Raw genomic sequence first — 26,805 nt, 5'->3', positions numbered from 1 at the left:
TTCCCTCTAGTCAGACAATGGCCGATAGCCTTATAGCAATTAAATCACCCAATCTGAACAAACTTGAAGTAAAAAAAACAAACAACTACTTCAGTCTAAAACTGGACAGAGCACAGGTAACCCATTATATAGATTTGTGTTTAAAAAACATAACAGTAATATTTTGATTACTAAGTTGATATAACTGAAAACTAATTTTGATTAGTTGACTGTTTTCATGGCAATCAATAAAATCAGGTTTTTCTAGTAATCAACTGTTGACATAATCAGAAACACTAATGTTAATTAGTTGTTTATTTTCTTAACAATCCATATAATTGGTATTTTGTTTAATCAACTGTTGTAATAATAAAAAAAAAAAAAAGAGTAATAATTGAAAACAATAATTCTGATTAATTGCTTACATCAATTAAATCAACCAGCTCTACTGGTACTTGCAGAGAAAGTTTTAATTTTTCTGCAAATTTTCACCTTAACCATAATTTAAACAGAAAGACAAGATTATTCAAGATAAACCTAGACTGAGTGCTTATCGATGTTGTTTCTCTTCAATGCCTTGAGGCTCATGTTATCAGAACAGCCAGATGGCAGCAGACTACAGTAGAAAAGCATAAAAAATGTGAATATTGTAAATACTACAGGTAAAGAAATGTTTTTTTTTTGTCAAACTCTGGTCGATCTTCAGGTATGACATTACTATCATAGCAACAATGACCATGCACTATGTCATACGTAGTCTTAATAAAAAGCTACTGCTTAATTCTCAAAGCTAAGCACTGAGTAAAAACACCTACAGTAGATATGTACAATCAATCTTCGCATACAAAATTTAAATCCCTAATTTTTTATGTATCATATCAAACCAGTGCCAGATTTACTGGGGGTGCAACCCATTCAACTGCATGGGGGTTTTCAGCCCCAAAGAAAGGGGGTCTCAAATTTGAATCACCTTAGGAAGGGGGCCTCTAGCATCGCAGTCTTGCACAATGACATCAAAAGGTCTACATCTGTCTCTGTATTAAATTGAAACATACCCGAGTTTGTAGTAGATGTTGAAACTTTAGGAACGGATGTGATTGAACTGGCTGATTTTGAGTTTTTCTCCTCTTCTCTAGCCAGATCAATGACTTTGACAATTGAGTGAGAGGAAGAAGTTGTTTCCATTGGTCTGTGTGTTGTAACCGTGGTTGCCTGAGAGGTTGCTGCATTAGCAATCAAATGGATAGGTATGGGGGGAAGAGAGGAAGATCTCGTTCCAGTATCCTGCTAGGAAGAACAATCTTATTAACTTAACGATCTAGTAAATGGTTATATCACATAATTCTATTTCCAAGAGGTTTCAAACAATAAGAAAATATGTTATTTCAAACAGCTAAGTGTAAAGAACTGCAGTAGTTTGTCATTAACAAACAGGCTTGAAAAATAGCATTTGTTTGAAATATCTCCATCAAGGAAATAAAATATAAAACTGAAGTTCTTTTAGGTGATTTATTTCCAAGAGTCTAATTTATTAACTGACATAATATAGTCTAATTTATTAACTGACATCATACAGTCTAATTTATTAACTGACATCATACAGCCTAATCTATTAACTGACACCATACAGTCTAATTTATTAATTGACACCATACAGTCTAATTTATTGATTGACATCATACAGTCTAATCTATCAATTGTCATCTTTGCATATTTTTGTTTCTTCCTTTGCTTAATTCTATACCAACTTTCAGAAATTTATTTTTCTTCCTTGATCATGTATTAGTATACCAACATCTTGTATTCTATACCAACTTTCAATAAACTAATTTTTCTTGCCTGATGATGTATTGGTAAACCAACATCCTTAATTTTATAACAACTGTAAATAAACTAATTTTTTCCCCCGATGAAGTAGTGGTATACCAACATCCTTAATTCTATACCAAATTTAAATAAGCTCATGTTTATTCTATAATGATGTATGGGGTTATAGAGTTTTACAGACTTCTTGAACCTACATGTTTTTCTGACACCATGAATGTATCTCCAAGTAAGGAACATGGACCCAATTTATGTAGGTATACCCATTTATTTCCTAACAAAGGTATCTTAGGTGACTCAGTGTTCAAATACCCACACGAACACTTAACTTTTATTAACCGACAACCAATCCCAACAAAATCCATCAGTGGAACAAAAATAAATGATGCCATAGCTATGACCACTTCCCTTCTCTGTCTGATTTCTGATAATTCACTTTGGCACTAATGACCTGAACCAATCCAATAACACTGTTTCTCTGAAATCAAAAACACAATGGCACATATATTTAGCCTCAGACCTGGCTGTTTCTAGCATAATCCGTAGACATTTGAACAGACTCATTTCCTCTGATTTCAACACATAAAACTGCACAATAATTAAACAACTCAACAATAAAATTCATCATTTTAACGAATTAACCAAACACCTATGCAAATTCAACCTCCAGCTTGCCTTCATTAATCACACAAACCTAATACCACTCACTAATTTTCTACAGCTTAACTTTTCTGGTATTTTTTATCTTGATCTCAAACTTCAAACACTTTATTTCTCCCAGCATTCTCCCACTCTTGTCTTCCTCTTCCAAGTTAGCCCAACCATCTCGTATTTCTACTTCAAACAGTTTTTCTGCTCTTCCCTGTCCAAATTCTACATCTCCTATCTCAGAAGCTACCACCATCTTACATTATAATACATCTATCACTTCTCCATCTAAAAACCCATTCACTCTCTCTCTCGCAGTGACCCTCCAAGTTTGTCTTTATGTTCTGCTAGTGGACTAAACATAAACCTAACTTCCCCGAAACATCACATTCCACAAATAGCAACATTCATTCTTCTTATGCTTCTGTTGTTTGTTCCTCTTTACTCACAAACCCTTCCACTCTCTTATCTTCAAACCTACACCAAATCAACACTAGTGTAAATAAAGCAAGTTCCACACTACAGTCTTCACCAGTCGATCATCCTCTTACTTCTATTGTAGAATTACCTTCCTCAGAACACCATAGTCCTTTGTCTGTTAGCATCAACTCTCACAATGACCAGCAATGCACTCTTTATGCTTCATTAATGTCACACACATACTCTGAAGAAGACAGCTACCCCTCTTTTTTCCCTTCTTTTATCTCACGATTACAACTTCATCGTCAACTTAAGCCAAGCTGCAAAACACTCAACTACAGCAGAAAACACCTATTTCAGAAACTCACTGAGAAATGTATAAAACATTATCAACAAGCCAACTTGGTAGTCTATAACATAAAAAAAACAACATATCTCCATCTATCACATTAAAAGCACCAATCACAACAGGAGCACACGATCAGAAATTCTGCAACAAGTGGCAAAAGATCCTTGAAAAAACCTCCTTAGAACTCATGAGTATCACTAAAAACTTCTGTCAATAATCTAAATAAAAAAATTTCCCACTATTATCACTTATACAATCCTTCACTGGAAGAAAAATACGAACTACAAAAATTTACAAAGAAGAGTGGTATATCCTTTCTTAAAAAGAATAACAAAAACTAGTCTCTTAACAATAACGCCAATTCAAAAAGTTATTCTAACAGCATTCTTTCCAATCCTCCTCTTTATCGTAAAGAAACTACTATAGTATCATGCACTCTACCAGAAACTATCAAAAATCCTTTATCTTACAAAGAACATCTTAAAAAACTGTTTAAAAACACTTCATATTTTAATACACATAAGCCTTCTCAAACTAACAAATCTGTTAAAAATAATAGTGACCTCATAAATCGCATGGGTAATGATGAACACTCACCACATATCTCTAATATTATTAATCGTTTGGTCACAATTCTCCCAGAAACAGAACTCAGTCTCCTTAGTAAATGGTTCAACTCCTGCCCAAACAATAAATTTGTTAATGAACCAGAACTTCTTTCTGACCTTCATGAGTCCTCTAGAAAACTAAGACTTCGCAAATTTTTTCACAACAAACTCCACCCTACTGAAAATCAACATACACTGAACTTCAAAGAAAAGTCTTCATGGACACCTCCACCAAACAGAGAACCACATTTAGAGAGTTATATTGAAGTAGTAGAAAATGACATAATATAGACCTTAAAATCTTCCAAAGAATGTCATAATAATATTAGCCAAAATTAAAGAACTGCTCTAAACAATCTTAAATTGAACAACAATATCATAATAAAGCCAACAGACAAGGGTGGAGCTATTGTTATTTTTAACAAAGATGAGTAAATTGCTGAAGCTAACTGCCAACTACAGAATACTAATTTCTTCAAGAAACTCTCACAGGATCTTACAACTCAGTTTATTAAGACTATAACTGATAAACTTAGAGAACTCCACCAAAATAATAAAACTAACAAAGAAACCATTCCAGTATTTGATACCCAGACAAGCTTGTCCATGTAGATTTTATCTTTTACCCACAATACACAAACCAAACAGTCCTGGCCGACCCATAATTTCAAACACAAACATACCTACTGAAAAGCTGTCTGCTTTTGTTGACCAACACATAAAATGTATTTCATCTACCCTCCCTTCTTACGTAAATGATACTACTTTTTTAATATCATAGAAGATATCAAAACCAACGGACACTTACCACCTAACAGTCTTCTTTCCACGATGGATGTTTCTTCCCTCTACACTAACATTCCACATGATGAAGGACTAGAAACTCCACCATAACCCTTTCTAAACCATCAGAATCTCAAACAGTAACTGATCTTGCCAGCCTCATCTTAACTCTGAACAAATGTGAATTCAATAACAAACATTAACCGCAGGTTAACAGTACTGCAATGGGTACTAGAATGGCTCCCAATTATGCCAATATTTTTACGAGTCATATTGAAAGTCAATTTTTACAAATAAGCTCTGTAAAACCTCATAAATGGAAACATTATGTAGGTGACATATTTTTTATTTGGACAGCTGGTTTTGAATCACTTAAAGATTTTATTTCATATGCAAATACCTTTCACAAAACAATCAAGTTTACCTTGAATTACTCTCCAACCCAAATTAATTTTCTTGACGTCACTGTCTTTTTAAAGGACGGAATTTTACACATTTACTTATACAAAAAACCTACAGACAGACCACAGTACCTTCACTATAAAAGCTATAATCCCACTCACACTAAACGGAACACTACCTACAGTCAGCAGAATATACAAAAACACTTCCTAGGAGCCCAGGTAACTTTCATGACATCACTCAACTCCCTTCATATATCACTCATTCACTTACACCACCATTCTCAGTTTACAACAGAAGATATATAACCCGAACACTTTTAAAAGGTGGATTTTTTTTTTTATTGCTTTATATCAGTATAAATACATTCTTAATGGTACAGCAACTTTAAATATGCTCATTTGTCTTCCTTAATGACATACTAGTATATAAACATCCTTAATCTATCCATTATAAGTTTATATATAACAAAAAACAACTGTAGATACAGCTTAAAACTTTATTTTTTCTTAATCTGCTTTGATTTTTACTTTACGGCTGTATTATGATGTATTCACTTTTCTTAATTTCATTTCTTGTTATCTAACAAATGGCACTTTTGTTTATGTCGCTATTACACAAATTTCAAGTATATAGAAAGTAGCGATTATTTTCCTTTGTAGTTCTGAAAGGGCACTCTTACTATTTAATTTAAAATAAATTATAGAAAATAATTCTATTTCAGCATAATAACATGAAGGTCAAAAAACATTTTTCTAATCAAATATTATTGTAAAAAACCCAAAAAGAATTCTAATAAACTTTACAGAGAAATTTGCAAAAATAATCAAAACCTTATGGAATGAATCACTGTGTGTGTATTAAAAATTCATTTCAAAAATTTTACCACACTAGCTGAAAAAACATAATTTAGAAATTCTTACAACGTTGTTTCACACATAGCCACAATCTAGCTAATTTTCAGGGCCAAAAGTGTTGCTAAATCACCAATAAAAAAAACACAAAAAACTTACTGTTTTTCCATTAACGTTTTGAGTTGTGAAGAGTACTTTTTCAACGATTGGAGATACACTTGAAGTCTAGAAAAAACAAAAATCAGTTTTAATTCATTAGCATCACTCGTCAAGACAATACAGAGGGTTTGAAGCCAATTAACTGCAGTAGATATGCAAACGAGATACCACATAAAGTTTTGTATGGCATCATGCATCCCACAGTATTATAAAACTACCTCACGAAACAAAAGATGAATTCATTTACATAACAAAAAACTATTTTGTTCTGAACAAATCATTAAGTGCAAGAACAACGGTGCAGAACAAAAAAATTAAGAACATTACAGTATGATTTGGGATATGTAGTGCAGGAAACAAAGAAACTATAAAATAATGTCAGAAACTGGCAAAATCAACTAATATATAGTTACAAGTAGAATACAATGTCGGAGGTAAACTAATGAATGGTACAAGATTGTATTTTTCTCATCATATACAATGGCATACAGTTTTGTTTCACTGACATCTAGCATTGCAAACATATTAAATATGGTGTTTTCCCAGCATTTAAATAAGATTAATATTACTGATTGTGCCTGAACTTGACAATAAAGTAAAAAGTAATCTGTTGTATCATTGGTAAGCACATATGAAAAATAGATGTTCATATCTAAACAGTTTTGAACGTGATATTGTAAAACGACAAGGAACACTCCATATATTATTTGTATGCTGCTCCTTACTATTAACATGTTAAATGTTATTAACATGCTGCTTAAAAAATATGAAAAGTAGCTTCAAACTAGTGTGGGAACAAAAGAATATGGAAAAAAATGTTAATACAATATTTGAAATTTTTTTTCAATTTTAACATATCTTAAATAGTGTGTCACACTAAAAGTGCCATATTATAAAAAAAGTAAAATCTACATGAAAATTTGTATAAAACTATTTCAAATATTATCTTTTATACATCTATAATACCATAAATATGCATAAAAGTTCTCTTATAAGTGGTACAAAATAAACACACTATACCTTCACAAGTGATGTGGACGTTTTACTTGATGGCTTAAAAAGTAGCTTTCCAGAAGTTGGTACAATTCCTGCTTGTTTGATTTGATTTAAAGGACTTGCAATTCCACCCTGTTAAATAAAACATACTAATTTTTTATACAATAATGTTTTCATGGAAGTTCAATAAGAACAAGTACAAATTGTGTATAAAACCACCCATGTTCCCACTGATGTTATAACGTATATTTCAGCCCTCCCAATTTGTTCACAAGACTGGAGCAGTTTTTTTTTTATGTATCAGTGAGCTTTTGACCTCAACTCATGACCTTTAAAAATTAATCAGGTATAGAACTTTGTATATAGTACCTGTTGTATAAGTTTGTTCACATCAATCCTTCCAATCTTGAGATATCCTGTCCACAAGAATGGAATGAATGGATAGGGACAAACCAATATGATCTCCTCTGAGATGCCACACAGTGGGGGCATAATTACAAGCTGACTTTTTTATATGGTGAATTACAGAAAAACTGTATGAATATTTCATTCTAGTCAGATTGGACTGTTGGAGTTGTATGCTGTGTGTTAAACTTCATGCTCTGGTGGTGAGTATGTTTTGAAATAACTAGCTTAATTAGCTTGGCTTTCACTGATTTTTACCTAGTAAATGAAAACAAATGTGATGTTTTTGTTAGAATAGTATTCTAGAAATATTTTACAAAAATTACATAAAATTTAATGAATTTTAACATCATATATCTACAATTAATTTGTCATATATTAATTTATAAATGTGTTGTGTCACCACTGTTTGTTTTCTTCTCACACTTAACCTAATTGCTTGTAATTTGGTACATACTTTTTACATGGTATCTAGTTTATGCTTGACAAATATTATACAATTTGATTTAGTATTTGTGTAATATTTTAGGTTGTGAATTTTCAGACATTTTGTCGTGAAATGCTGTTTATAAAAAAAAAACATTAGGAAATATTTACTTTCTTCTTAGAGTTTCCATTATTTTTTATTGTGTGCCTACAATCACGAAAATGTAAGCCCATGAGAGTTATTTTGTTGATAGAACTATAACTGTTGTTCTAATAATGACACACTCCATTCCTCATTTGTTCAAACAAGCACTTACATACAAAGAAAATAACTATTAAAAAATATAAAAAATGAATATATTTGTATGTTATTGAACACACAGTTCAATTTCATATATCTAATGAGTTTTAACTTGTTTTATTTTTATTCCTTATTAATCTTTACCTACTGAAGCAGTTACGTAACTGTGACAATATCATAGAGCACCAATGAACAACAAAAGAGTTAACCGGTAGAAAAACAATTTCCACTCGTATCCTAGGCCTAATTTTTCCAACTATATTTTTCTCTAATAATTATTATTTGTTTTCAGTAACTAAAGAGTTCTTGTGTGTTGTTTAAGCAACAATTTTACTAATGCAAACAAATAAAAAGTTTTTTGTCATCTGAACAGTCTGCTCATGCATAACTCCTAGCTTACCGTATTCACTAACCCTAAATATCCTTATCCGATGTTCTGTCGTGTAAACATATTCCTGTAGATTTAAAACATACATAACATAAAAAAAAAGTTATCACACATGAAAACTGCCTGATGCTGAAATACTGGTATGGGAAGTGAAATGTCAGTGTGAGATGAGGTGGTGTTTATAAAGTTACTCTAAGGACACCTGCTCTTTATCCAAAAATCAAAATAAGCAATTTTTTTATAAGGAAAGATAATGTTTAAATGTCAAACCAATACACATGACATCTGTGATTAAAATCACATAAACTACAGATGTTTTCTTAATATTCCTCTTAATTTGCCTTTTTTAGATTCTACATGTAAAAAAAAGGAGCTTTTCAGATCCATCTTTTATTTCCCAGAAGTCACTGCAAAAGGTGCCTTTCTTTCAGTGTCAAAACTCATCAGCTGGACAAGCCGAAGAGAGAGAGAAAAAAACATCAACCATCATTTGGTAACTCAAATAACGTTTTATTTAACCCTTTGGATGCGAGGATCGGATTTATTGGGCTTAACACTTATAGCCATTTGGTGCGACAAGCGGATTTACTCCACAGTGTCACAAAAACTTTTCCTTATAGTGCAACAATCAGAACACTCACAAGTTCTTGAATTTCCTGCCTTAGTACCATGAGTGCATACATCACCAAGCAAAAGTGCAACTAGTAAACTTTGATATTGGAAAAGTACTACAAAAGGTCAAATTACCCATTCATTCAAACCCAAAATGTAATGACACACTCATTCAATGTTATAGTCAAAAAACTGAATATCCCAATATTCTTTACATTTTTCTTCAATTGACCACATAAAGTTTAAAGCTGTAAGAATAGGCCTTTCATTTTTCAAAACATAAAAGTTATATCTACAAAAAAAGACATATCTAAGTTTTGAAAATTTGAATTATACTGTTACTAGTACAGTCTAGCATAAAAATGGTAAATTAAACTTCAGAAACTGAATGTTAGCATATTACAAATTTTGAAATGTTTCTGTTGGATTTATAAAATTAAAAAAGTTTAAGAGCAAACTACCTACTTCTGAATAGAAAGAAATTTCAAAATGAAAATAAACTTACTGATGGCATTCTTACATACAGCCCCACAGATCTTGTTGCTACCTGTTATAAAAAATAATAAAGATTAATGGAGGATATAGACAAAAATATGATATACCATGTCCTTAGGTGGTCCCATTAAAAACGAAGGTCTAGACTACAAGTAATAAAATCACCTGATCCAAAATTTTTATTGATTCATATACAGACCTTTTGAAATCACTCTCAGATATTATATTAACCCTTTGCAGCCTGGAGGCAACATACTGCTTTTCGTGTGTTTGCCAAAAACAACGACTCGTAAATGTCACCATATCTCAAACAGACACTTCAAATTTAAAGCATGGTAACTGCTGAAATATTTTGGAAACAAAATCAAACTTTTCTTCATAAATTTATGTTCTAAAATTAAATAAAAAGTATTATATGACATAGCTATATATTATGATGTTATATAAACTGTTGACTTGAAAACAAAGTTTCACACTTGCTACACCGATTCTGTGATTCAAGATTCGTCAACATTTCTTTCTTTTTTTTTTATATAAAAATTATCCTCAATGTTGTATAAAAAACCTCTCTTTATACAACAATTATTTTCTGTTATGAATAATCTAATATAAAAACCTTTATGCAGTAATGTCATTGTTTATTTTAACATATATTTCATTCTAATAAACTTTTTTGAATAGTAACAAATGCATAACATCAGGCACTAGTTCACTTATATTATTTTTAAAACTAATACAAATAGATAGTATATATTATTATTATAACATATTTATAAAATTCATATCTGTGCTTATTTTAGAAATTATCTACAGCCACTTCAAAAAAAGATCCACCACTAATCTCTAAGCTCATGCCAAGGCAAAGTGAATGTAATATTTTATTGGTTTCGATAAATAAATCAAAAGAAAATTAGGGTTAGCAGTTTGAACTGTTTATTACTTTATTCAAAACAGATGTTAATAAAATTTATATCAAAAAAAAATTCTACATCTGAACATTTTAGTCATGGTTTTATTTTGCAAGCAATGAGAGAGAGATCAGACAGAAGTTTTGTAAACTTAATTCTGTCCGTCATGTGCCCTCAAGAAGAAAAAAAAAAAGATACTGGGCTGGAAAGGGTAAGTATTGGTTTTTATATTATGACTTAAAGAAATGTCGTGGGCAGGACAAAGTTACCTGAGTAGCTTGATGTTGTCCACAAAATACCATTTGGATAACTATGCTTGTAAGATAAAACACAACATTGTTTCACAATACAAAAATTGTACCACTGGATGCAGTTTTCTAAATAATAAAATATGTAAACAAGTATATAAATGTGCATGTAATACTTGCCTTGCCTTTCCAAGATCCAGCACAGTTTCTTTTCCCACTCAAAACCTTTGCTATCTATGAAGTACATTAAAATTATGTGATTATATTTTCATATTAATGTATCATACCTTAAAGTTCAGTACAATATGCCATACATAGAAATCACTACATTTCAATTTTTAACAACTGAGACAAAAATCAACTTCTAAAAGCAGCATAGCTTCCAGTCTCACTTATAACAATAACTTAGTATTTCTGACACTCAGTAATAATCATTAATCAATCTTTTATATCTTGTTTTATTTCTCAGGATTTCTTTTTACAATACTCGAGCCAAACTTTAAATTGTAACATCCAAATATTTGTGCTTTACAAATGAAAAAATAAAATGGAGAACAATCATGCAGATTTGGTTCCTGGCTTTACGCAAAGCTATGTTTTTAGCTCTAACATAAGACTATCCTCAACTGAAAGTCTTCAACATACATGTTTTTGAAGTTGTTGTGCTTTCTTTTTCCACCTTTCCACAGATTTCTCTAAAGTAAGACACTTCTGTTTTAATCTGGCAATCTCAGTTTTACTTCCTTCTGATAAAAACTCTAGAATTTTTTCACTCACAAGTTGCTCAAGCATCTGTATAAACACAATGAAATCCATATAAACTGAATAAAGAAACACAAAAAAATTATAAATTATTTTAACACAAATTACTAGTACTGATCCAACTAGAACATCCAGCTGCTATTTTGACACTTTTTTTATGAAAAATTGTGGCCAGTTGAATGGAAATGACCCCTTAAAATTTGTAGCTTTCTCATTTTTTGTATGTTTCTCACCTTTTTGGTAGGTGGTGACATGGACTGAGATTGTTTAATTTTATAACAATGCCTATATATTTACATTTTTAAGTATGTGGTAATTGAGAGTGAAACTTGCCTAGACCTAGTGATGTTTTAACTTCAATCAATGTGATTTACTATTTCTTACATTTTGGAGAGTATTTGTTATCTTCACTAGGAGGCTTTGTAGATTGGGATGGTTTGGTTTTATTAAAAAATTACTGATTCATAAAAAGGCTAACAAAATCACAACTGACATTCTTTTAAGTTAACAAATTAACTTCCTCGTACAAACAACAGAATTAAACTTAGCTTTGGCTCTATTTCAATTTTAAAATATTTCATTTTGTACAAATATATCATTTGTATCATTTCAGATTGCTAAGCCTATATTCAACAGAAATCTTCCAAAATTGAACCTCTAAGCTATGAACTTTATTGACTTCTAATTTTATTCATGGTTTCATTCAGTTCTGTACAACTATTATCATAACTGGAAACTTGTATTTGAGCTTGTTATCAGTTTAATAAGTTACACCCAACTAGTCTGACTTCAGTGGATGTGTACAGTATTTTCAATTCCAAACATCACTGGATTAAGTTTAAACACCGAGAAAAATAAAATGATCTAATTTCCAAATGATCCAGCTTTAATATTATATTTGTGGTGTTTAGTGATCCAACAGTTCAAAACAATAAGCACAGACTGTGTTTTATACATATAAAATATGGCTTTTCACAAAACACATGACTTCTTACAGTTTGATTTGACGCAGTCTACGGCCAACTTGAGATAGAACAAAAATATCAAAACTTAAATTCTGCAAAAAATTTTTAATTTTTTCATCAGATTATACAAACAAAAACAAAAAATAAACTGCATAAATAAAATAGGAAAAAAAAACAGTAACAACAAACTACATTTTTAAGAAACAAAGAAAAACACTTACAGATTTGGTCAATACATTTTCATGTTTAACTGTTTCATTACTGGCTAAGCTTTCATAATCTATTCCATTTTTCGTTGGAACTTTCATTTCCCCTTCAACAGCTTCTGCCCAAACCATAAAAATAAACAACACAACTTTGATCATCTTTATTAATTAATTTTTCTTTAACAATTTCCTAGCTATTAAAGAAAGTGTACACAATACACAGAACTGTTTTCAACCAATTACAAGTTCCACTAATTTTATAATCATGCATAGTGTGATAAAATATTTGGCTTAACTAATGTTAGATCTAAGACAAGTGGACTTACGGATTTTGGTGTCTGCGATTAGAACTCTTCTCTATTATTCTAAAAATCTTGTATTTAAAGAAGTACTTTTGCAATAAAGAAACTAATTTAACTGCAAATGTTTTACGAGTCTCTGCTAGTAGTTTCAAAATACATTCAAATTACATTTTTGAAATATATCTTTTATCCCCACTTATAAAACACAAATAACAAAATCATAATTATCAGTTTCAACACTGTTAACTTGAAAATCTGAAAAGCCATTTTAATTTTTCTCTAAGCAGCATGAAAGTAAACTATCTTTCTGTGGCAATATTCCAAACAAATTAAAATGCTTAATTATTTTACATTTGTACATACAAATTTAGAAATAGAAAAACCTTACATTTTTGATTAAAAGACTTGATCTTAAATAGCTAAGTTGAAGTAATTTTTTGTCCTAAGTTTGTATGATACAATGTTACAGTATCACCCAATGTAATTTTTATCAGCTTTATTTTACTGCCAATATGAGTTTCCTGTAAACACAAAATAATAGCACTTAAAAACACACTCCAGACACTGCTGCTTATAAAGCCTTTTGGTCAATACTAAAGCTCACCTGAATATTATGCAAAAGGCTTAGCCAACAGCACTGGGCAATGTGTAAAGTATTATTATTATTATTCTGGAAGCCCATATTGGGCAGTAAAAAAAAAAAAGTTAACAAATATTATTACCAAGTCTTGTACTGTAGTGGTTTAAAACAGCAACAACAAAAGATTACAGGTATTGCCACTACTATCGCTAACAGAATATTCTGAACACTTACCTTCAGTAATACAATCCTTATTACTTTGATCACTGTCATGTTCTGCTTGATCACTTGAAGATGACAAGTTTTTCTCATTCTTTACTTCTTCACTGAAGTCTTTACTTGTCCTTACCTCAGAATTCTGGTAAGTGTTAGATAAGTTATTATTTTCAATGGGAGCTGTAAATTCTTCAGAATTTTTTAAGGAGGTAGTAACTTTCTCAAGCAGCTCAGGAGGTTTACTTTTTAAACTGTTTGGATGTGTTACAGTTTCTTCTTCAGTTCTAACTACTGTTGGATTTAAGTCCACTATGTTGACTGACTGATCTTTTCTTGATGGAGTATTAACTTTGTACAGATCTTCATTTTTGTTTTCACTAAATTTTTGTTTTTTAGATTTTTCATGTACGGGTGAGAAGGCTCGTTTCTGGGTTTTGTTACAGGAACTTTCTAACAACGACAAATTTTTGTAAAAAATAATCTGAATGAGTAATTTTTAATTTTTTTCTTTATGCGAATAATTAAATTAAAGTTAAAACAAACTATTAATCAAAAGATCACACAATTAACCAAAATGATAATTCTACAATTGTCAGAGACGAATGATACTTTCAATTCTTTGAAAGATTACCAACAGAAATATCCATCATGACCAAAATATACTGAGTGTACATGACAAATTTTTCAGTCATGTCTAATTTTGACCTTTGTGAACTTGTACAGGGTACAAATACCAGTGGGAATTGGAAAACGTTGTCCATCTACAAATACCTGTTTGTCATGATTGATAAATCTGTTGTTTCCAGTGCATTTTAGGCAGTATATACATAGTACAGTTATGACTTTAACAGACGGTTCAAACCTTTTTCTAGAAAGGCATTGTGTTCTGGCTTCAATAGTGAGGCTCTCTTTGAATGATAATAACAGAGAATATCAGTCATCATCCTTTAAACAGTTAAGTTTTTAAAAGGTTATTTAAAGAAATATCAACTAAACTCAGTTTTAATTTATGACAGAGATAGTTCAACAAGTAAAATGTTTTTCTACACAAATTTAAATCAGACTGATTTGTGTTACCTTCGCTATGAAATTAATTATAATACCTTTTACAAGATTTTCTTCAGAAGTGTTTAATTCATCTACTTTTTCACTTCTGTCAGAAACATAATCTCTGACAACTTTATCAGTATCTTCTTGGTCTACCTCTTCTTGAGAATCTGAAGAACTCTCTAATTGAAGATGTTCATCAAATAGCTGATTGTCCTCTTCATCCGAGACTTTTTCGAGATCGCCAGAGTCTAGAAGGAAAAAAAATGTAATATACACATAACTGAACTTTTATATATTTTGAAATGCTATTGAACAATGGATTTTAGCCCTTAGCTTGTGCAGATGATAAACTTGAGGAGGTAAGGATAAAAACTGAACAGAAAGGGATGAGAATGAAAAACCTGAGGAGGTTATTGTTATAGGAGATTCTTTGGTACAGCATGTGGATAGGATAGTTTGTGGGGTAAATGGGGTGAAAAAAATTAGATTATGCAACCCAAGGGTAGGGATAGAGAATATAACCAGTAGAGCAAGTGATATAGTAAAGAATGCTACCGGTGATATAGTCTTTGTAGTACATGTAGGGGCTAATGAGGTAGGGAAGGGTAGATAAGAGAAACTTATTGTTAAGTACAAAGCATTAGTAAAGGCATTCAAATAAAAGGGCTATAATATTGTAATTCTGTCAGGGATATTGCCAAGACTTAACCATGAGGGTGAAATTATAATTACGTCACTAGGACTGAATATTAGGCTTAGGTTAATATGTAAGGAAGAGCAAGTTAGCTGTTTGGATTTGTGGGCTCATTTCACTGGGAAAAGTGAAGTTTTCTGAATGGATAGTTCACATTTAAATATGTTAGGGACTAGCTTATTTGCAAGAGCTCTTAAGTCAACTCTAAGGACATATTTAAACTAGGGTTAGACAGTAGAGAGGGCCAGAATAAAGAAGACATAGAAAGGGGTATTGTGTGGGAACAAGGTATAAAGATAGTTTATGGTGAGGTAAACTCTTATTATTGTAATGCTAGAATTATATGACATAAAATGGAGGATTTTGATATAATGGGAATAAGTGAAACCTGACTCAATGTAGACAGTTTTGATGACAGGTATTTCTCTGAAATACAGTGTTATTGGATGTTTAATAGGGAGTACTAAAACAAGGAAATGAAAACTATAACAAGCACAAAATGGTTACAAGGTCGATCCCAGGGACCAAGCCCATCCTGAAAGAGTTAAAATTTAAAATGTTGTTGGATAGTCAGTACGGTTTCAGTAAGTGAAAATCTTGCCTTACTAATCTTTTGATATTCTTTGAAGAGGGTGTAGATTTAACTTATCTGGATTTTCAGAAAGCACTTAACAAGGCAGAACGAAAAAGGCATATTAAAAACGTAGTTGCGGGATATAGTTTGGCTCATTGGATAGAAGACTGGTTAGATGGAAGAAAGCAAAGGGTTGTTATAAATGGAGTTCAGTCAAACTGGATTAATGTCACAAGAGGAGTACTTCAGGACCTTTGCTCTTTTCGATTTACATCAATGATGTAGATGAAGGATTGGTCGATAGATTATTTGAATTTGCTGATGACATTAAAGTTTTTAGTGTTGTTAGCTGTAAGGAGGATGCTACTGCTTTACAAAAGGATTTGGATTATTTGGTAAGTTGGGTGAATAAATGGCAGATGAGTTTTAAATATAATGAATGCTATGTAATGCATGTGCAATATCACAATTTGAATTACGAGTATGATTCTGATGGGAATAACCATAACAATGTTATGGAAGAAAAAAAAAAGATCTTGGTGTCCAGGTTTATTAGTCTTGTAAGCCATCCAAGCAATGTGCTGTTGCTAGTGGGAAAATAGGATTTTTGGTTATATCTATAGAAGTTATAATTTTCCTATACTGAAAAAGTATTTCCAATAGATACTTAACTACACTCACAGTATCAGCTATTCTTGTTCAGTGCTTCCGTTTATATGCAAACATTTTCTTTACGCATGCCACAAGCATTGCACTTCCCCCTTGTTGGAATTAGTACATTAGATTAGCTATTCTCTTTCAGTGCTTCTGTTTATATGCAAACATTTTCTTTATGCATGCCACAATGCCACAAGCATTGCACTTCCCCTTGTTGGAATTAGTACATTAGATTAGCTATTCTCATTCAGTGCTTCCGTTTATATGCAAACATTTTCTTTACGCATGCCACAAGCATTGCACTTCCCCTTGTTGGAATTAGTACATTAGATTAGCTATTCTCCTTCAGTACTTCCGTTTATATACAACCATTTTCTTTACGCATGCCACAATGCCACAAGCACACTTCCCCTTGTTGGAATTAGTACATTAGATTAGCTATTCTCGTTCAGTGCTGCTCTCTATATCCAAACGTTTTCTTTATGCATGCCACAAGCTTTGTGCTTCCCCCTTGTTGGAATTAGTATATTCCAATGTGTCTCTCATGCAAATTATCATGTGTCATCTGTTAACCAATAGTAGCATAGTATAGTCACATGACACATCACTCCCTCTACACTCCTCTCCCAGTTTGAGAAGTTGGAACTAGGCATTGAAAGTTGGGAGTAAAATTTAAATGTTCTGTTGGTGATTAATCGGCTAATTGTAATAAACGTCAATTTTATTTTTGTTTCCAATTTTTGTGTATGTTGTTGTTTTTTTTGGGGGGGGCAAGGGGAGAACCAGATCCTGGTTGACAACTGGCCCTGGCCAAAATTTAGTGACTGGGTACCTGGACCAAGTATTCAGCCAAATTTTACGACCAGTGCATCCCTAGTAAATAGTATAAGGAGGCCACGTCAGCTTGTAAAGTGATGGATCAACTCCAGTGGTTGTAGATATTGTTGAATATGTAAATAGTATCAGGAAGCTAGGTCCACCAGTAAGGGGACAGATCAACTCCTGTGGAGGCCATGTCGCATCTACACCAGCAGAACACCGCTGCCCTACTCTCGACTCAATGGTTATACCCAACTTGGTAGTGGAACCCATTCAGGAGGGTTCCTCCATGGTCTGCATGGGCCAGATTATCAGGAGAGGAAGGAAATATCAAAAATGGTCAAGAAGAATGCTCATGCAAGAAAGAAGGAAGAGGGGAATAAGAAATAGGGGAACGAGACAAAACCTCACAAACCTGAGATACAAAATCCATGCAAGCCATGGAAGACCTAGGAGGAAAAAGGCGATCAAAATCGTCGTCATGCTGAATAATGTCAGCAGAAGCTGAAGGAGCTCAGGTGATGTCAGGGGACAAAGGGTGACCCAAGTAGTGTTCAATCTCCCAAAGGACAAAATCAGAAAGATCCACCATCGGGTTGCCCGCACGTGAGGCCTGAGATAGAAGATTGGTCATTGGTGTGACCCCCAAAGTGGTCACATTGACTTCAGAATTCATAACTCACGAAAACTGCACAAAATTGTCTAGTGCAGAAAAGCGACGATAATAAAGTGGGAGAAATGTGGCAATGTATAACCAAAAAAAACAACAAAAAAATCCACTTCAAACAACAATCAACAATGTGTCACATGGGAAACACAAAACAAAACATCAGTACTCGAAAGCTGCTAAACAACAAGTGAAGGTTTGGAAGAGGAGTGTAGAGGGAGTCACATGCATCATGTAAGCATACTATGCTACTATTGGTTAATAGGTGATGCATAATGATTTGAATGAGAGACACAAATATATAAATTTTTGCAGGGTAGGAGCCATCTTCTGCTAAGATAGCTATATTTTTCTAACAGGGTGGTTGGTCTTTGGAATGGGTTGCCTTCACACACATAGTAGATGCAATTAATTTAAGGGAGTTTAAAAGAAGGATTGATAAATATTTAAATGATACAGACTAGATTAGAGGGTTTTGCTTTTATTTTAGTTAGGTATAATTGTGAAGATGACGTAGATGAACCAACAGGTCCCTTGTTGTCCTTCATTTGTATATATGTATGTATTTAAGTTGTTCTGATCTGTAACTAAACTGTTTCCAAATCAAGTAAGTGTAAAAATTAGAAAATTAGCTTCTGATCCACATAAAAAAACAAGGATTTGGCACAAAACTGTGATGGACAAGCAAATTTTGAAAACTCTCAGATATCATGTCAAAACTTTTTTTTTAAAGATGTAGATGCTGTCAAACAACCTTTCTCATCTAGTGGTCAAGGTTTAAGTAAAATCATAGAAAATATAACCAGCAAAGCTGATCATGCAAATTTTGATTACATGATTCAAAATATAACATCTATGTTTAATATATCTAAGTCAACATTATTTCCATGTTTGAATTTAAGAAAATGGAAAATGAAACTTGTAACTTTAGAAAGCAAAAAAAAGAATAAAGATTATTATTGGTACAATGAAATATGACATGAGTAACAAGAATTTAACATTTATGAACACGATATAGAATTTTTTTCCAAACATATAACAGAAAAAGAATAAAAGAGAAAAAAAGTTTAGTATCATGATAAATACAAATACACTATTAATTTTAGTTTTATACTTTATCATTGGTAGAAGATCTACTGAAATGGCCATGAATGAAAAATTTCTGAAAGATTGAAGTACAAATTCTATCCAAGTTCTAGTAATGAGGTAGACAGAAAATATCTATCAAATCTACAAAAGTATATTAACACTGACATTGCAGAATATCTTACACTTTCAAAAATACTAGATAAGGAGGTTTTTTTAAGACAGATTGATAGTTGTCAACTGCCAAGTGATTATCTAAACGCCAACTTAAATAAACACAACAAAATACTTCTTTTAACACATTTGATAAATTTTGTTTTACACTTTCACAATACTTTACTTGTACTGATATATTTTGATATGACATGCATAAGACCAACACAAACTAAGTTCTGAACATATTAATAATATGCTTGAATTTGTCTGTCTGTAAATTTTCTCAGAAACTTCTTGATCAAACCCTACAAATCCCGTATCATTAGAAAGGCTTTGTCCGAGGAGTCCAGACTGAATATTGACCTTTCAATTCAGAATCACCTTACCTGTTTTTTGCTTAGTCAAACTTTTCAATGCAACAAGTATGGTAATTGATGGCACAATATCATTGTCACCATCTGATGACTGGCTTCAATTTCAACTTTAGTTGTTGTTTTTTTGCAAAGTACTTCACACAAACAACACTTATTAACCCACATGTAATTTCCTAAACAAAATTAAAACATTACACCAAATACAATTTCTATGATCTTTATTTAGGTCTAAAACAAGCATGTGCAAAACTATGTGCTTATCACTTTGTAAACATGCATTCAGACGTTTCTGCATATTCAGCTAAGTTTGCCTTTATTACAACTGTACATTTACTTTACTTTGAATAATTTAGCTTTGGTTCATTTCATAGTCTGCTATAAACACCTCTTAGCTACTTTTTTTGTCGAGAACAGGTTTTATTCTTCATTTTTGTGAGTTTCTTTGTTTCAACTTGTAAAACCATGTCATACACTGAATGCTCATAACTGTTTCATACTTTGTACACTATTATAAATACCATTATTATACTTTATTGTTTACTTTACGTGTAGTTTTATTAAATAAAGTTACGTCTAAGTGTTGTTTGTTTGTCTGATCACGTAAAATTTTTCCAAATAGACAGGATTTATCAACCTAACACATAATGCCTGCAAGAATACATAGCTTAAATGGTGTGCATAAAAATGATAGAATAAGGAAAATTCAAATGAAGGGCATGAAAACTACCACAAATGTTTTGTGGGTCGTGGCTAGTTTTTAAAATGTTCAGAAAGGACCAAATCCAATAAGTGCATATTGTGTTTGTGAAACACTTATGCTCCCACTATTGTTATACTATATGTTTAAGTTCCCCTAATTTGATGATGCATTTCTTATTGTAAAAGTTTGGTCAAAATCCATCAATCCATTCTTCAGAGACATTATGTCCACAAGCCTAGAGTGGAATTTCTATGTATCAGTGACCTTTTGACTTCGACTTTTAAAAGTTAATCATGTGTAGAACTTTGTATTTAGTACCTGTTAAATAACATTATTCAAAGTCCATCACTCCAATCTTGAGATAACCTGTTCATAAGTTTGGGGGGGATGGACAAGGGCAAAACAGAATGTCCTGCTCTTCTTTGCAGAGGGGGGGCAATAAAAATGTCATCAAAAGATCAAAGATCATCCAACATAGTCCACACGTCAAATAAAACACTTTGTTTAAACCAATTTTAATCAAATGCTTTACCACGTTTTTTAAAAGCAGTTCATTAGAACTATCCATTGCATCACAAAAACAAGTATTTTTCTATGCAAGCAAAGATGGCAATACACCCACACATCAATTTCTATCATGACAGTGATGAATCTTTAAAGCTTATTTCAAAGTTGAAATAACTTTTACATTATACATACAAGCAATTAACTGTTTTTTAAGATCTCTTTGGGATAACAAGTCACTCAATATGATAATGTAGATATACATAAGGAGCTGGTTCTTCTTGAAAGATTCTGCTAATAAAGTTTAAGTTGTTCTGATGTGTAGCTAAACTGTTTACAAATCAAGTAAATGCAGTTGCCAGTTTCTGCTCTAGATCAGATGCAAGGATTAGGTACAAATTTATAATGGACAAGAATACTTTGATCTATCTGCAAGCCATGAAATGGCTTACAGTTTTTTAACATAATTTTTTTAAAGCTGTAGGTGCTGTCAAACAATATTTCTTATCTAGTCGTCAAGGTTTTATAAACCATAGAAAATATACCCAGCAAAACTGGTCATACAAATTTTTTATTACAAGATTCAAAATATAACATTATAAGGAGTGCATCTAAGACAATATCATTTCAAAATTCTTAAAAATTAATACAATGGAAAATGATATTTATACACCATATAAAAAAAAAGCCAAAAAATATTGTTGAGACAATAGTGTATGGTAAGTATTTCAAGTAACAAGAATTTAACACTTATGACAATAATACAGGAGACTGTATCTTAAACACTTTTCATTAACAAGTTTAGATAATTACATTTATGACAAACATTCAAATCACCTGCAGAAACATCCTTTTCATTGGGTTTGCTCCTATCAGAAGTGCATATGGAAGTTAACTTATGTGGTTTGTCATTGCAGATAGCTGATTCAGCATTTGGAGAAAGAGAAGTGGGATCATCTTTAGTCTCTTTCTCATCTGACAAGACAATAAGACAAGCTTTGGAAAGCTTCTGCCAAAAATTGTTGTTTTTCTGAGAAATTTCTTCTCCGTCACACGGGAGTTCTTTTTCTTCCCAATCTGGAGGTTCTTCCTTTTCCTGGACAGGAAGTTTTTCTTGCATGTTAAAAAAGATTCCCAAAGAGGTCTTTTTTTCTTTTTTGCTCATAACCAAAAGATAATAATACAATTATTTTATGTTAAAATCTGCCTTATGAACAAAAGAATAAATAAACTAAAGTTTAAATAGAGACAATGGATTTATTACAAGACCGTCATACTTGGTAGATAATTATTGGCCTTGTGTAATATCTAACTTATATTACCATATGCCGAAAGGTATTTGAACCCCCTTACATCAAGTGAATAACAGTAAAAGATAGATGATGATTATAATTAATTCAATTTAAGTGTTGAAGGTACCTTGCAAGGATACCAATGGAAGTCGAAATATATTGCAGATGGATATTATTGAGAGAGTACAGCCCAAATTCTTGCTGATAATGTTTTTCACAATGAAAATATACATTTCAAATTTGCTGGTTTACAAACAACTTTTGTGAAACACTTTTGAAAGGAAAAAAAAGTCTATGTGTTTTGGAGAATTTGAGCTATATGATCAGAAATCAATTGGTAGAGGCACTAAATTCATCACTAAACACTGGTTTAACTTTTGTGCTATTGTGGAATATCACGTACTTTTTTTTTTTTTTTTTTTTTTTTTTACTAAAGGGAGCTGAAGTCAGGTTAACGTTATGAGCATCAGCAAAACTGACAGTATTATAATGATCTATCTATCTATCTATATATATATATATATATATATAATAGCCAAATGTCTGTCTTTCACACCCCATATCTCCTGGACAGTTAATCACACATAAAAAATTGCATATCAAATTGATTCTTTTCAAGAATATATTACAAGAAAATTATTCATTTTTTGCAATTCTCAAAATTTCATATCAATATCAACATCAATCTGTCAGTCTTAGTATGTGCTGAATGGTTAATCTGAGAAAAAAAAAGGCCTGGAAAGAACAGAAATGTTTCTTTTTGTGAGGAAATTTCACAAAAAAAAAATGGGAGTTCCTCTATCAATTGATCGGAAAAATATTTGGAAGAAGAGTAAAATGACAAGGAACAGTGGCATCCAGTGGAAAAAATACCCACTGCTACTTAGCAAAACTAAGTGCTCTATTGTGCTGGATGCACTCACTGCACTAAAATCCAAACATTTTTGCCAACAATGTATTGCAGTCATTTCTGAGGCTAATTCCAGTGTAACACGGTCTTTACTGTTTGATAAAGGGCATCTGCTTGAAACACTGCACAAAATAAACTAGAAAAAACTTTCATTTAGATGTGTCAATTTATTATTTATTATAATTTATCCAAGTTCTTATTCTCACATCTTGTGGAACATCACTCATTCTATAATGACTGTCAAGTATAGTTGTCAAATTAGAAAGACATTTCCAGACCACTTGTATTACCGTCACGTGAAGTTGTCCGGATCAAAACAGATATTTCCACACCATTCATATTACAATCACGTGCAGCTATCAGGATAAGAAAGACATTTCTAGACCAAATAGGTTCTATCTATTACCATAAAGTGAAGATGTAAAGATCAGAGATATTTCCAGATCAAGACAATTTGAGAGGTTTGATGAAGCAGATGCAAATTCTAATTGACTGAAAGTTAGCGTTTTCCTACACTAAAAATGTATTTCCAATAGATACTTACCTCCTCTCACAAAATAACTTTTCTCGACTAGCACTGACCCCTATCAGCACAAATTTTCAACACACACCACTAGCCTTCCATCTCCTGCTTCTGCATATCCACGTGCAAATGATCATGCAACAGCTCTCCACCACTCCCATCGTAACCAGCACCCTCTTCAGATCTGCACCTGTTAATCTCTCCAAGACTGGTCACAAGACCTACACCATATATCATTGGAAGCAGGGAGGCTGGGTGGGAAATGTGAGGGGAGGTAAGTATCTATTTGAAACACATTTTCAGTGTTGGAAAATGCTAACTTCTGATACAATATCTTACCTCCTCTCACAAAATAACTAGAATCTAACATTGAACTGATGGAGGGCCAATAAAAAAAAGATCCCCTTTAGGAAGCGCCCAAATAGAGACAAGGAGGTGTGGAACCAAATGAGAAAACATCATTCCTCAGCTGGAAAATGCATCACATCTGACCCAGATATACTCTTTGATCTTTTATGACAAACTATTACTATGGTCAGCCGCACTCTAGCCACTCGACACCCAGTAGTCCCATTCATTGGTCATACATATTCTGGGATTCTTACCTGTTTTTTTTTTTGTCTTTTATGTTCACAACACCAACCTCAATGAACACATGGCAGTATCTGGAATTGTACATCAGTTCTGTGGCAAGTAGAGGATCACCTACCTCTTCACCTTGAAATGGGAATTGGTAGGGAAGACAAGCTTTTGTACCAAAATCCATCTCCACTTGCATGCATTTTCAACACAGCCAACACCAGATCTGCTGGGAACCGACATCTAACAGACAGTAGGAAAGTGGAAGACTCTGGCAGGATGACATCTCTGGTCCAATACCTGACAGCAATGGGTATGGCACTTCCAGTCTGAGGTAGGAGGAAAATACCTAGACATATACAAGGAAGAAAATGTGCTGCATCTCCAACCAACACCAGGAATGTACATCCAGAGGATGAAAGGGAGGAGGAACATCTCAGTCTGCTACCTGAATATAAGATGGTTTCCTGTACATTGTGTAACTACTTTTGTAAAGTTCATTGAAATTATAAGCTGACATGTCTGATCTAATATTTGTACACAGTTAATGTGGCTACTGGCAAGTAATTCCTGTTGACCTAAATTACGTCATTTCATGATTACCTGCGTATGATACTCCCCTTCTATTTTAAGTAATAATTATTATTATTATTACTTTAGACTTTTTCACTCTTCATCTAGAAGTATAGATTTCCTGGATGTTCTGGTTCTCTTGAGTTTCACCTTAATATAAGTACAACGTACTTGAAGCAACATCAATAAGATAATAAGAAGTAAAAAGTAATTTTTCTAAAATAAATAACATACTGCTTAATATTTTTCAATAAGCAAGCACATATTTAAATTAGGTATAGCTTTAAGCAATGATGTCACCGAAAAGGCTACTTAGACATTTAATTCCAATAGAACAAAAAGCAACATATAGTTCAGGTTCATATCCTTTAAGGGTAACTAATATTTCTATCTTTGAGGTATGCTCACACTTTTCAAGGACATATTGCAAGCTATATTCACTTCATGACTAGCTAGAGCCTGATTTATGATCTGAAAAGCATATATTTTCATTATACCTCTTTTGGTGTTTAATCTTCAAAATGATGCATTATTACAAAAGACAAAATATATTTTGAATACAATTACTAAAACATTAAAGTATGCAGTTCCTGAAACAAGTGATATCGCATTGGAATTTGTGAAAGAAAATCCACACACTGCAGAGCAAATATGAAATTATATATTTCATACTGCCATTACTTAGCATTTGTTGCTATTCGATTTTTAAAAGGTATTTTCATCCCGTGACATACATTTTACGTATTATACATACCCATTCATACTGGTGGCGTGTTACTTTACCTTTTCCTTATCTTTGCTTTGCTAATACACAGGTAACATTAGCTTTATTTTAGTTCTGGAAATCTTAAATGTTACAATCATTTTAATAATTTACCACTTACTTATCTTACCTTCCTTTTTTTTTGCTTTGGGCTACGTTCTCTCTCTTTTTGGTCAAGTGTTTCCTTAAATATTGTTGGCACAGCATCTGGTTTTAACTTCTTGTATTTGGGCTTATAGCCCATTATTTTAGCCTAGAATAAATAATTTATACAAGTGAATAAAAATGAATGTGCATTAAAATGTTTACTTTTTGATGAATTAAAGAAATTTTTACACTTGTATAAAATAATATTAGATCTGGGCAATTAACTCGATATAATTGATTACACTGATTGTTTTCACATAAAATAATTACAATTACAATTAATTCAATAAATGTCACAAAATCAATAAACTAATTAAAATGAATGCTTCCAATTATTACTGTTTCTGATCATTTCAACTACCCAAATAACCAAAATATTTCCATCACGGTCTTTGTATTATTATTAATTCGAGGTTATTCAGCTTAACCCTATGCAAATGGGCCTTGTCAATTTGATGACTTTGTAACCATTATGTTACCATGACACCATACATACTATATCTCTGAATGTATTAAGTGTATTTTCACAACAGTTAGCACGCTTTTATTAAATGTTACAAGTTAACTGTTCACAAAAAGTCAAATTTGTCTGTGAATTTACAAAGCTCTTACTGAGTCAGTCTGAGTGTGAAAGGTGATTTTCATTCTAAGAATAAAAATACTTCTCATCTTGTAGTTCTCATATTAAATTTGAATAACCTCTAGAATCTGTTATATGAATATCATTTTTTTTTTCTGGTAAAACTATATTTTGTCTCTTATTTTCTCCACCCTAATAATAACTGTAGCAAAATCATCAATGTACAAGGAAATGAAGAGTTTAAAAATACGAAATAAATCAAAAATACCTCTTTCTTTTAGTATTACTGCAGATTGTAATATTATTTATCCTAACAGCTTC

General features: G+C 32.1%; 1 protein-coding gene across 1 annotated transcript in view; it reads right to left on the bottom strand.

Moving 5' to 3' along the window:
- Positions 1 to 26,805, bottom strand: part of LOC106459846 (activating transcription factor 7-interacting protein 1-like) — a 57,710-nt gene that overhangs the window by 6,000 nt on the left and 24,905 nt on the right. Inside the window, exons 3-13 of the mRNA XM_013919510.2 lie at positions 25,888 to 26,010; positions 21,955 to 22,285; positions 14,940 to 15,134; positions 13,855 to 14,286; positions 12,754 to 12,857; positions 11,451 to 11,597; positions 10,986 to 11,039; positions 9,660 to 9,701; positions 7,047 to 7,154; positions 6,027 to 6,092; positions 1,035 to 1,266 (exon numbers count right to left, since the gene is read on the bottom strand). Of these exons, the coding sequence (XP_013774964.2) occupies positions 1,035 to 1,266; positions 6,027 to 6,092; positions 7,047 to 7,154; positions 9,660 to 9,701; positions 10,986 to 11,039; positions 11,451 to 11,597; positions 12,754 to 12,857; positions 13,855 to 14,286; positions 14,940 to 15,134; positions 21,955 to 22,285; positions 25,888 to 26,001 (1,825 nt within the window). The 5' untranslated portion in view covers positions 26,002 to 26,010. The remainder of the gene's footprint in view (positions 1 to 1,034; positions 1,267 to 6,026; positions 6,093 to 7,046; positions 7,155 to 9,659; positions 9,702 to 10,985; positions 11,040 to 11,450; positions 11,598 to 12,753; positions 12,858 to 13,854; positions 14,287 to 14,939; positions 15,135 to 21,954; positions 22,286 to 25,887; positions 26,011 to 26,805) is intronic.

Source organism: Limulus polyphemus, unplaced genomic scaffold (genome assembly GCF_000517525.1).
Source record: "Limulus polyphemus unplaced genomic scaffold, Limulus_polyphemus-2.1.2 Scaffold667, whole genome shotgun sequence".
Taxonomy (NCBI): Eukaryota; Metazoa; Arthropoda; class Merostomata; order Xiphosura; family Limulidae; genus Limulus; species Limulus polyphemus.
Note: the sequence above shows the minus strand (reverse complement) of the source record. Positions and strands in the feature narration are given on the sequence as shown.